Raw genomic sequence first — 13,514 nt, forward strand, 5'->3', positions numbered from 1 at the left:
CCCCACAAAAAAAAAATAAGTTCAGCAAAACGAGAAGAGCGATCAGGACCACTGCATTAAATAAGTCTGTGTTTCTGGACCATTATTGCTAACATTCACCAGATGACACTGAGCTCATTTTGTCCAGAACTAGAGTAAATGGATCTTTCCTACAATTGTCCATACAACATAACATTGTTATTACTTGTTACAATCCATCCTCACAGTAATTAAGGTATTTACAACATCTTGGAGGGGAGTAAAGCCGGAATTAGAAAGCAAAAATAAAGAAAGTGAATTTGAAGGAGAGAGGAAACAAGCAGGAAAAAAAGGTAAAAAAAAACAAATTTAAAGGCACTTTATCTAAATGCACATAGCATTTGTAACAAAGTAGATGAATTGACGGCACAAATTGAGACAAATGAGTATAATCTGATAGCCATTACAGAGACGTGGTTGCAAGGTGACCAGGACTGGGAATTAAATATTCAGGGGTATTTGACAATCTGGAAGGACAGACAGAAACAAAAATGAGGTGGAGTAGCTCTATTGATAAAGGATGGAATCACTGCATTAGTGAGAAACAATATTGGCTCAAATGATCAGGATGTTGAAACAGTTTGGGTGGAGATAAGGAATAATAAGGGGAAAAAGTCACTGGTGGGCATAGTTTATAGGCCCCCTAACAGTGGCAACTCTGTTGGTCGGAGCATAAACCAGGAAATAGTGGGGGCTTGTAAAAAGGGAACAGCAATAATCATGGGTGATTTTAACCTCCATATTGATTGGACAAATCAAATTGGTCAGGATAGCCTTGAGGAAGAGTTCATAGAGTGCATAAGGGATGGGTTCCTTGAGTAGTATGTAACGGAACCAACCAGGGGGCAGGCTACCTTAGATCTGATCCTGTGTAATGAGACAGGATTTATAAACAATCTCCTAGTAAAGGACCCCCTTGAAATGAGAGATCAAAGCATGATTGAATTTCAAATTCAGATGGAGGGTGAGAAAGTTGGATCTCTAACCAGCGTACTAGCTTAAATAAGGGAGACAATGAAGGTATGAGCGCAGAGTTGGCTAAAGTGGACTGGGAAAATAGATTAAAGTGTAGGATGGTTGATGGACAGTGGTGTACATGTAAGGAGATATTTCACAACTTTGAAGAAAAATATATTCCAGTGAGGAGAAAAGAGTGTAAGTGAAAAGATAGCCATTTGTGGCTAACTAAAGAAATACAGGACGGTATCCAATTAAAAACAAGGGCAAACAAAGTGGTTAAAACTAGTGGGAGGACAGAAGATTAGGAAGCTTTTAAAAGCCAGCAAAGAATGACTCAATAAATGATTAAGGAAAGGAAGATAGACTCTGAAAGTAAACTAGCACAAAATATAAAAACAGATAGTAAGAATTTTTATAGATATATAAAAAGGAAAAGAATGGCTAAAGTAAATGTTGGTCCTTTAGAGGACGAGACCGGGGAATTAGTAATGGGGAACATGGAGATGGCAGAAACTCTGAACAAATATTTTGTATCAGTCTTTACGGTAGTGGACACTAACAATATTCCAACAGTGGATAGTCAAGGGGCTATGGGGGGTGAGAACTTAACACAATCACAATCACTAAGGAGGTGGTACTCAGTAAGATAATGGGACTAAAGGCGGATAAATCCCCTGGATCTGATGGCTTGCATCCTCGGGTCTTAAAAGAAGTAGCGACAGGGATTGTGGATGCATTGGTTGTAATTTACCAAAAGTCCCTGGATTCTGGGGAGGTCCCAGCAGATTCGAAAGCTGCAAATGTAACGCCCCTATTTAAAAAAGGAGGCAGACAAAAAGCAGGAAACTATAGACCAGTTAGCCTAGCATCTGTGGTTGGGAAAATGTTGGAGTCCATTATTAAAGAAGCAGTAGCAGTACAATTGGAAAAGCAAAATTCGGTCAGGCAGAGTCAGCATGGATTTTTGAAGGGGAAGTCATGTTTGACAAATTTGCTGGAATTCTTTGAGGATGTATCAAACAGGGTGGATAAAGGGGAACCAGTGGATGTGGTGTATTTGGACTTCCAGAAGGCATTTGACAAGGTGCCACATAAAAGGTTATTGCACAAGATAAAAGTTCACCGGGTTGGGGGTAATATATTAGCTTGGATAGAAGATTGGCTAACTAACAGAGAGTCGGGATAAATGGTTCATTCTCTGGTTGGCAACCAGTAACTAGTGGGGTGCCGCAGGAATCGGTGCTGGGACCCCAACTATTTACAATCTATATTAACGACTTGGGAGAAGGGACTGAGTGTAACGTAACCAAGTTTGCTGATGATACAAAGATGGGAGGAAAAACAATGTGTGAGGAGTATAATGTTGTAAAGTGTGGTACTGTAACTTCAACATTTGGAAATTCTCTTACGGTAGAGAGCTGAAACATTTTTTTTAAACAGTAAACAGCTCATGCTGTGTCATGAAGTAATTGGACATGGATTTACATGTCCTATCCTATCCTTGTATATCAAATGTCTGCAAAGAGGTGCCAAGAAAAGTCCATTGTTGCCCAAAAGGGTGGAAGGAAAATCTTGGCTCACTCTTGTTAATGCTTGATCTGAGAGCATCACTGACTTAGAAAGCCTGTAAATAGTTTACCAGGTCACCCGCCCAGCTGTCCACTTCAGATGGAGTGGAGAAGGGAATGGAGGAATAGAAAAAATATTGTTTAAAAAAGACAAAGGGGCTGAAATTGCCCTCCCACCAAAAGAGGGCGCACTCACCGATCCTGTAGCGTGAAATTCAGTTCTTAAAATGTTTTTTCCTTCCATGCAGAAGTTGGCATGGAGCGGGGCAGACATTGGTCGGTGCCTTCAGTTAAAGGGGAGGGCCGCTGTGAACTCTACAGTTAGTTTAGTTTGGCCCACTCGGCGACCAGGGAGGGTTTCGGCCGGGCCAGCGGCCCGGTACCCAAGAGGAGGTGCCAGGCTGCCTGTTGGAGGCCTGGCCGAACCTGTGGGCATCATTGTCGGGTCGACCTGGGAGTCGGCCGACAATTAAAATAAAACGGCTGCCGCGGCAGAGTGCCCTCCCCTTTAAGGGCGGACATGCTGCCCAGCCCCACACAGCTTCCCACAGCGGAAAGCTGTCGGGGGGGACTGAGCGGTGGCCAATCCGCTGCCGCGGGGCAATTTACCGCGCGGATTGGAAAGGGGTCGATGCCGGCCGGTTGGCGGGGGGTGGGGGGGTGGTCGCGTGTGCCCGAAGGGACGGCAACACGGGGACATGGTGACGAGCACTGCTGGAAAAAAAATGGAGGGCAATTTATGAAATGTGGGCAACTACATGCCGACTAGGCGGTAAGTCCATACGGACCCGTGTCTGTCTCTTTGAGGCGGTCACAGCTCTTGTAGAAAGGGGTAATTTCAGCCCTAAAGTCTCATTCGACATAAAAAGGACCAAGAAAATCAATGTAAAAGTTCTCTGTTGTTCTGTTAAATAGTTATGAAATAGTTGCAGACCTCGCTAATAGTACCTTTTTCTATTTTACGTCCATATCTATATTTAGTAGTGGAATTCCCGATAAAAATGATCTTGGAAATAATCAATGCAGAAATATTTTAGTGCTTGATGTTTTCATTGAAGTTCAATAATGTATTAACCTTTGTAGTTACTCGATGGCTTATGATTTACAGAAAACTTTTCCCCCCTTTTTGCAGGTCTGCCTCGATTTCAAACCCAGACTGATATAAAAGAACTATTTCAAAGCCTTAGTCAAAACATCCAAGTTAGGAAAAGAAAAAATGTGGAAATCCTAAAACTTGCTGCATCAGTAAGTTCCATTTGTTTATTTAAAAAGAACAAAAGATCACCCTTTTATGAATTGTAATTTTTGTTGTTTTTGATAAGAATAAGCATTGAATCTAATTGCAAACTCCAAGCAACAGGCAACCAAACACCACATATTGGGCCTAAAATTGAGGTCGGAGGCTTCCTTCATACGAACACCTCCGACCCAAAACAAATCTACGAATTTACCTGTTGATCCCGGAGAAATGTAAGAACCCGGATGGAGGCCTAGATTCACTGCGCAGCACATGGGGAACTGTCCTCGAGGTACGCAAGTCCAAGCCAGAGGCACGTGTACCTGGACAACCAATCACGATGCAGTATTCTCATTGATAAAAATGGGAACTCTGTTTGTACGAGTTCCCATTATTATCAATGAGAGAAACTCTTAAAACACCCAAACACTGTATAATAAATAAATAAAACACCTCACATATTTAAAATTAATTGAAATTAATTGTTTTAGAAAAAATATATTTTTTGGAATTTTTTTAAATGTGTTTTAATAGTGTTAAAAATAAACTTACCTTAATGGACAGGGTTTTTACTATAAAAATGTGTATTTAAATTTAATTTTTATGGGGCCGAAATTAGTCGACATACTGCCCGCGTATCGCCCAAAAATACGATTTTGGTCAAAAAATGCCGATATTCATCATTGACATACCGCTGAGCGATATGCACATCGTCTGCTGTGCAGAACCGCCTGCATACCACCCAAAAAGTCCAATTTTCATCGCATACTACCGATATACCACCGGAGCTGTATACATAAGAACATAAGAAATAGGAGCAGGAGTAGGCCATATGGATCCTCGAGCCTGCTCCACCATTCAATAAGGTCATGGCTGATCTGATCATGGACTCAGCTCCACTTCCCTGCCCGCTCCCCATAACCCCTTAATCCCTTATCGGATAAGAAACTGTCTATTTCTGTCTTAAATTAATTCAATGTCCCGGCTTCCACAGCTCTCTGAGGCAGCGAATTCCACAGATTCACAACCCTCTGAGAGAAGAAATTTCTGCTCATCTCAGTTCTAAATGGGCAGCCCCTTATCCTAAGATCATGCCCTCTAGTTCTAGTCTCCCCCACCAGTGGAAACATCCTCTCTGCATCCACCTTGTCAAACCCCCTCATAATCTTATACGTTTCTAGAAGATCACCTCTCATTCTTCTGAATTCCAATGAGTAGAGGCGAAACCTACTCAATCTTTCCTCATAAGTCAACCCACTCATCCCCAGGATCAACCTAGTGAACCTTCTCTGAACTGCCTCCACAGCAAGTATATCCTTTCGTAAATATGGAAACCAAAACTGCACGCAGGATTCCAGGTGTGGCCTCACCAATACCCTGCACATCTGTAACAAGACTTCCCTGCTTTTATACTCCATCCCCTTTACAATAAAGGCCAAGATTCCATTGGCCTTCCTGATCACTTGCTGTACCTGCATACTAACCTTTTGTGTTTCATGCACAAGTATCCCCAGGTCCCGTTGTACTGCAGCACTTTGCAATCTTTCTCCATTTAAATAATAACCTGCTCTTTGATTTTTTTCTGCAAAAGTACATGACCTCACACTTTCCAACATTATACTCCATCTGCCAAATTTTTGCCCACTCACTTAGCTTGTCTGTTCTCCTGCAGCCTCTATGTCCTCCTCACACATTACCCTTCCTCCCATCTTTGTATCGTCAGCAAATTTGGCTACGTTACACTCAGTCCCCTCTTCCAAATCGTTAATATAGATTGTAAATAGATTGTGCATCCACAATCCCTGCCGCTACTTCTCTTAAGACCCTAGGATACAAGCCATCAGGTCCAGGGGATTTATCTGCCTTTAGTCCCATTATCTTACCGAGCACCGGCTCCTTAGTGATTGTGATTGTGTTATGTTCCTCCCGCCCATAGCCCCTTGACTATCCACTGTTGGAATATTGTTCGTGTCCTCTACCGTAAAAACTTGTTTAGAGTTTCTGCCATCTCCATGTTCCCCATTACTAATTCCCAGGTCTCGTCCTCTAAGGGACCAACATTTACTTTAGCCACTCTTTTCCTTTTTATATACCTGTAGAAACTCTTGCTATCTCTTTTTATATTTTGTACTAGTTTACTTTCATAGTCTATCTTCCCTTTCTTAACAATTTTTTAGTCGTTCTTTGCTGGCTTTTAAAAGCTTCCCAGTCTTCTGTCCTCCCACTAGTTTTGGCCACTTTGTATGCCCTTGTTTTGAATGTCTGCCACTTCTCATCGACCGTCCCACACCTCAATCTATTTTCCCAGTCCACTTTAGTCAACTCTGCCTTCATATCTTTGTAGTCTCCTTTATTTAAGCTTTGGACACTGGTTTGAGATCTAACTTTCTCACCCTCCAACTGAATTTGAAATTCAACCATGTTATGCTCACTCATTCCTAGAGGATCCTTTACTAGGAGATTGTCATTCATCATTCACTTTTTATTTAAAAATATTAATAGATGCATTAACGCAGCATACAAAGAAATTTTATGCAAACATTTGTACAACTAAGGTTTTGTACTTGAACTTAATTCAGACAAGTACGAACAAGTCTATTGCCTTGTTCGTGTTCTAAAAACAACTTCAAATATAAGTGGCTCCTCAGCTGCCCCACGCCCCACTAAAACCAACTGCCATTGGCTCCCTGTTCCCAATGCATTGAAAATCCTTGTGTTATTTACAGATCCCTTCACAGCCTCACCCCCACCAAAAAGCTAACCATATGAGTATTCCAAATACTCCGATATTCCCACTACGTAGTATTTGCCTACTTCCAAAACAGATTCCAGTTTGGGTCATACATCTGTTTACATGTACAAACTACCCTTATTGTAATTTTGGGCCCCAGTGTTTGCCTGTTACTGGTATCTAGTTCCTATTTATTTATGAGGTACTGTGTTCGTACCTGCCTGTTGGCTACTTTCCACATGTCAATCAGTCTTGTTTCAGATCAAGTTTCCCCCTCCCCCCCCCCCCCACCACACACACACACACACACACACACACACACACACTGCTTTTTGATAGCTGCCTCACTGTTCATTCCAAATCGTAATGTTCCTGTTTTGTTTAGGTTCAGCCCATCTTTCCTGTACCCATCCTTATTGTCCCCAAATATTCACATTTACTTATGAAAATATTATCATTCATTTAACACCAGATTACCAGCCATTTCTTATATTTTTATTTTCCTGGGTGAACTCCCTTCCTTTACAAACCACCAGAAGTATACCAGAAAACATTACTGTGCTTCCCCAATCTTTGAGTTTTGAGGTGATCCTCGCCTTTTTGATTTTTAATGCCTCTCACATCATTTTTCCTATGTCCTTTACCTCTTCCATAACCTTCCTAACCTTTCTTAAATGTAAACTGTACTACGTAGGATGCATGAACTCTAAATCCTGCACAAGATCCACAATACATTAGAAATATTGTATCCCAAAATTCCAATATGCAATCTATATCAGGCTCTTGTCGCTAATAACATACATGTCAGAAGATCAGATTGACATTTACTATTTGAGTCCAGGGTTTATATACAATGCCTAAGTTGTGCTCACTCTGGATTAATCCAATATGAAAGATACTGATGATTGAACAACCCAGTTCAGTGAACAGCAGAAACACAATACAAATGCAATGTAATATTTACTTGCCAAAGGCATCAAACACTGAAGGCCCACTTTTAAACTCTTCCCCCATCTCCCCCCCCCCCCCCCCGCACAACCAATGAAACTAGAAGCAGCAAGCAGCATCCTGCCCTTTGGGTTGGCGCTGCACTCACCGCGGCCAATATTTTAACACCCGGGTTTCGGGAAGCGAGTGAGGTCTTTGCTAGAGGCAGGCAACAGCTTCATTAAAATACAAAAGTCAGGGTCTGATGATGTCATTCAGACCCCGACGGCATTTTAGCGCGCAGTCGTTTGGCATCTGGATCTGGCCTCGCCGGAAACATCTAGCGCTAAGGAACAGCAGACTCAGAAGAGGACCGATAAGGTAAGTCAGTTTTCATTTTTTAAGGTTTCCTTTTGGGCCAGGAGGAGCAGGAGTGTTCCATTGGGCTCCACAAGAAAACCTTTGGTGTCTCATGCCCTGGACTACCTCTCCCCATAAACACAATCACGCTTCTCCATCGATCATATTCAGCCCCCTCCCCGACACAGTCAGCTGTCTGCCAGGGACTATCCCCCAGGAGCTTGGTTGTGGCCTGCTTTCATGTTAGCTCCACGCCCGCCCACTGTAGGGTTGGCTTGTGCCAGCAGTAAACGCATAGAAAGTTGGCAGGCAATACTTTACGGCATATGTACTTGGGCTATCTACCTGGTACATCATTGTGAATTAGACCGTGACAGCTTTCTTAAGGTGTGCTATTTTCTATATCATACGAACATAAGAATTAGGATCAGGTGTAGGTCATACGGCCCCTCGAGCCCGCTCCGCCATTCATTAAGGCCATGGCTGAACCTCCACCTCAATTCCACTTTCCCACCCAATCCACCTATCCCTTCATTCCCCTGGAGTCCAAAACTCTACCTGTCTCGGTCTTGATTATACTCAATGACTAAGCATCCACAGCCATTTGGGGTAGAGAATTCCAAAGATTCACAAACCTCTGAGTAAATCAATCCCTTCTCATCTCAGTCATAAATGGCTGGCCACTTTTCCTGAGATAATTCTAGGGGCTGAAATTGCCCACGCCCGAAACGGGGCGCACCCTCCATTTTTTTAAGTTTTAAACAGATTCAGTCGAGATTCTGCACTTGGAAGATTTTTTTGGGTCGGGGCGGGTGTCGCGGTGGCTGAGGGACGGAAGTGTCCTTGCAATGGGCCGGCCGCCCCGTCCAGTCATCAGCGCCGCGTTCATGCCGCGTCACGCTGATTGGTCACAATGTCTCTCTCCTTCAGTTAAAGGGGAGAGCCAGTGCGAGCTCTGCATACTTTTACGTGAGGTCCACTGGGCCACCCCAGGGAAGGTTTCGGCCAGGACAGTGGCCTGGCACCCAAGAGGAGATGCCAGGCTGCCTGTTGGCAGCCCGGCCGAGCCTGGGGGCATAATTGTTGGGCCGACCTGGCAGTCGGTCGACAAAATAAAATAATATGATGGCCGCGGCAGTGCGCCCTCCCCTTTAAGGCAACTGGGCTTCAATGCCACAGAGAGTGCACCGATACAAAATGTTGTCGAGGGCACTGACCTGCGGTGTGTCCGCTCCCTTTGGACCATACCGGCAAAGGGGCAATTTCACGAGGGCGTCCCCGCCAGTGGGTAAGGAGTCAGCGCGTGCATGCCACAGTGGGAAAATGGGCGGAGCGGTCCCGGGCACTGCTCCAAAAGTCACGAAGGGCAATTTACAAAATAGCGGCCCCTCCCCGTAGAGTCGGTGGCCATTCCATGCCGCCCTATGGCCTCCGCTTTCAGGTGACCAGAGGCCTTATTGGGAGGGGCAATTTCGTCGTCGTAGATTGTCCTGCCAGTGGAAACAATCTTTCTGCATCTACCCTGTCAATCCCCCTCAGAATCTTGCATGTTTCAGTGAGATCACCTTTCATTCTTCTAAACTCCAGAGCGTATAGACTCAATCTGTTCAATCTCTCATCATAGGACAACCCTCTCATCCCAGGGATCAATCTAGTGAACACTTCATTGCACCGCTTCTTTTTAAAAGATGTTCATTCATGGGATGTGGGCATCACTGGCGAGGCCAGTATTTATTGCCCATCCCTAATTGCCCTTGAGAAGGTCATAGTGAGCCGCCTTCTTGAACTGTTGCAATCCGTGTGATGAAGGTACTCTCACGGTGCTGTTCGGGAGGGAGTGCCAGGATTTTGATCCAGCGACGATGAAGGAACAGCGATATACTTCCAAGTCAGGATGGTTTGTGACTTGGAGGGGAACTTGCAAGTGGATGGTGTTCCCATGCGCCTGCTGCTCTTGTCCTTCTAGGTGGCAGAGGTCGCGGATTTGTAAGGTGCTGCCCAAGAAGCCTTGCCAAGTTGCTGCAGTGCATCTTGTAGATGGTACACACTGCAGCCACGGTACGTCGGTGATGGAGGGAATGAATGTTTAAGTTGATGGATGGGATGAAAATCAAGCGGGCTGCTTTGTCCTGGATGGTGTCGAGCTTCTTGAGTGTTGTTGGAGCTGCACTCATCCAGGCAAGTGGAGAATATTCCATCACACTCCTGACTTGTGCTTTGTAGATGGTGGAAAGGCTTTGGGAGTCAGGAAGTGAGACACTTACCACAGAATACTCAGAATGTCAAGGGGCAGTGGGTAGACTCTTGCTTGTTGGAGAGAGTCATTGCCTGGCACTTGTGTGGCGCGAATGTTGCTTGCCACTTATCCGCCCAAGCCTGAATGTCATCCAGGCCTTGCTGCATGTAGGCACGGACTGCTTTATTATCTGAGGAGTTGTGAATGGAACTGAACACTGCAGTCATCAGCGAACATCCCCACTTCTGACCTAATGATGGAGGGAAGTGTTGTGTATCTGTAAAGCATGCACTTCCATGTTCCGCCACCAGGGAGCGCATCCCCTGAAGTCCCAAGGGATTCCAGCATCCCTTGGGAGCACTGTATATAAGCTGGCCCCTAAGGCCTGCTCCTCACTCTGGAGTGTCTTAATAAAGACTGAGGTCACTGTTACTTTAACCTCCCTGTGTGCAGCTTCATCTGTGTTAGGAATACAATAACTGGCGACGAGTATACGAATCCAATAAAAAGATGCAGCAAACTGTGGGCATCCTGGAGAAGTTCTCGGAGCGTGAGGACTGGGAAGCCTATGTCGAACGGCTAGACCAGTACTTTGTAGCCAACGAGCTGGACGGAGAAGGAAGCGTCGCAAAAAGGAGAGCGGTTCTCCTCACGGTCTGCAGGGCACCGACCTACAAACTCATGAAGAATCTTCTGGCTCCGGTGAAATCCACAGATAAGTCATATGAGGAGCTGTGTACACTGGTTCAGGAGCATCTTAACCCGACGGAGAGTGTGCTGATGGCGAGGTATCGGTGCTACACGTGCCAGCGATCTGAAGGTCAGGAAGTGGCGAGCTACGTTGCCGAGCTAAGGCGACTTGCAGGACAATGTGAGTTTGATGGTTACCTGGAGCAGATGCTCAGAGACTTTTTTGTACTGGGCATTGGCCACGCGACCATGCTACGAAAACTTTTGACTGTAGAGACACCGACCCTCAATAAGGCCATTGTGATAGCACAGGCGTTTATGTCCACCAGTGACAACACCAAACAAATCTCTCAGCACACAAGTGCTAGCAATGTTCATAAATTAACTGGAACTGTGTTTGCGAGCAGAAATGTACAGGGTAGAAACCACGAGTCTGCAACTGCCAGCAGGCTTCAGGTGACCCAGATGACTGAGTTTGCAACAATAGATGAATGCAAGGCAATTCACACCTTGTTGGCATTGCGCAGGCTTCCATTCAGCCTATTCATGTCGCTTCAAAGGGTATGTTTGCAAGAGCTGTGGAACAATGGGGCACCTCCAACGAGCTTGCAGATGAGCTGCAAGCTCTGCAAAACCTGCTAACCACCACGTGGCAGAGGAAGATCGGTCCATGGTGGATCAAAGCAATTTCAAAGCCTCAGAGAGAGGAGGCAGATGCTGAAGTACACGGGGTTCACACATTTTCGACAAAATGTCCACCTATAATGCCAAATGTAAAATTGAATGGTTTACCCGTAGCCATGGAACTGGACACTGGCGCTAGCCAATCCATCATGAGTAAAAAGATGTTTGAGAGACTGTGATGCAACAAGGCCAGCCCTGAGCCCCATCCACACGAAACTGAGAATGTACACCAAAGAGCTCATCACTGTCCTGGGCAGCGCCATGATCAAGGTCACCTATGAGGGCACAGTGCACGAACTGCCACTCTGGATTGTCCCAGGCGATGGCCCCACACTGCTTGGAAGGAGCTGGCTGGGCAAAATCCGCTGGAAGTGGGATGACATCCGAGCGCTATCACATGTCGATGAGGCCTCATGTACCCAGGTTCTGAACAAGTTTCCTTCCCTTTTTGAGCCAGGCATTGGAAACTTTTCCGGGGTGAAGGTGCGGATCCACTTGGTCCCAGAGGCATGACCCATTTACCACAAGGCGCGAGCGGTACCTCACATGATGAGGGAGAGAGTGGAAATCGAGCTGGACAGGCTGCAACATGAGGGCATCATCTACCCAGTGGAATTCAGCGAGTGGGCCAGCCCGATTGTTCCAATACTCAAAAGTCATGGCACGGTCAGGATTTGCGGTGATTATAAAGTAACTATTAATCGTTTGTCGCTACAGGACCAATACTCGCTACCTAAGACAGACGACCTATTTGCAATGCTGGCAGGAGACAAGACGTTCACCAAGCTCGACCTGACTTCGGCCTACATGACACACGAGCTGGAGGAGTCTTCGAAGGGCCTCACCTGCATCAACATGCACAAGGGACTGTTCATCTACAACAGATGCCCATTTGGAATTCGGTCGGCTGTAGCGATCTTCCAGAGAAACATGGAGAGCCAACTCAAGTCGGTACCACGCATGGTGGTTTTTCAGGACGACATATTGGTCATGGGTCGGGACACCGTCGAGCACCTACAAAACCTGGAGGAGGTCCTCCAGTGACTGGATCACCTAGGGCTGCGGCTGAAGAGGTTGAAATGCGTCTTCATGACAACAGAAGAGTTTTTTGGGAAAAAGATCGCGGCGGATGGCATTCGACCCACAGACGCCAAAACAGAGACTATCAGGAACACGTCCAGACCACAGAACGACACAGAGCTGCGGTCGTTCCTGGGACTCCTCAACTATTTTGGTAACTTCCTACCGGGGTTAAGCACCCTCTAAGAGCCCCTACATGTGTTATTGTGTTAAGGTGAGTACTGGGTATGGGGAAAAAACCAAGTAATTGCTTTTGAGAAAGCCAGAAACATTTTATGCTCCAACAAGCTGCTTGTATTGTATAACCCGTGTAAAAGACTTATGCTAGCATGTGATGCATTGTCATACGGAGTTGTGTGTAATACAACAAGCTAACAAGCGGGGAAGTTGCAACCTGTCGCCTATGCCTCCAGGAGCTTGTCTAAGGCCGAGAGGGCCTGCAGCATGATCGAGAAAGAGGCATTAGCGTGTGTGTTCGGGATAAAGAAAATGCATCAGTACCTGTTTGGCCTCAAATTTGATCTGGAAACCGATCACAAGCCCCTCATATCCCTGTTCGCTGAAAACAAGGGGATAAATACTAATGCCTCAGCCCACATACAAAGGTGGGCACTCGCGCTATCAGCGTATAACTATACCATCCGCCACAGGTCAGGCACCGAGAATTGTGCAGATGCTCTCAGTCGGCTACCATTGCCCACCACTGGGGTGGAAATGGCGCAGCCTGCAAACTTGTTGATGGTGGCACAGCCTGCAGACTTGTTGATGGTCATGGAAGCGTTTGAAAATGATAAATCACCTGTCACGGCCCGCCAGATTAGGACTTGGACCAGCCAAGATCCTCTGCTTTCCCTAGTAAAAAACTGTGTACTGCATGGGAGCTGGGCCAGCATCCCTGTTGAAATGCAAGAGCTAATCAAGCCGTTCCAGCGGCGAAAGGACAAGTTGCCCATTCAGGCAGACTGCCTGTTGTGGGGTAACCGCGTAGTGCTATCCAAAAAGGGCAGGGAGACATTCATCTTG

At 45.7% G+C, this 13,514-nt stretch overlaps 1 protein-coding gene across 6 annotated transcripts in view; it reads left to right on the forward strand.

The window, feature by feature from the left end:
* The window catches only part of inpp4b (inositol polyphosphate-4-phosphatase type II B), a 697,459-nt gene that overhangs the window by 606,380 nt on the left and 77,565 nt on the right, over window positions 1–13,514 (forward strand). For all 6 annotated transcript variants that reach the window (XM_070872076.1, XM_070872113.1, XM_070872087.1 and 3 more), the window contains one exon: window positions 3,679–3,791. In XM_070872076.1, the coding sequence (XP_070728177.1) occupies window positions 3,679–3,791 (113 nt within the window). The remainder of the gene's footprint in view (window positions 1–3,678; window positions 3,792–13,514) is intronic.

The sequence above is a fragment of the Pristiophorus japonicus genome, chromosome 2, assembly GCF_044704955.1.
Source record: "Pristiophorus japonicus isolate sPriJap1 chromosome 2, sPriJap1.hap1, whole genome shotgun sequence".
NCBI lineage: Eukaryota > Metazoa > Chordata > Chondrichthyes > Pristiophoridae > Pristiophorus > Pristiophorus japonicus.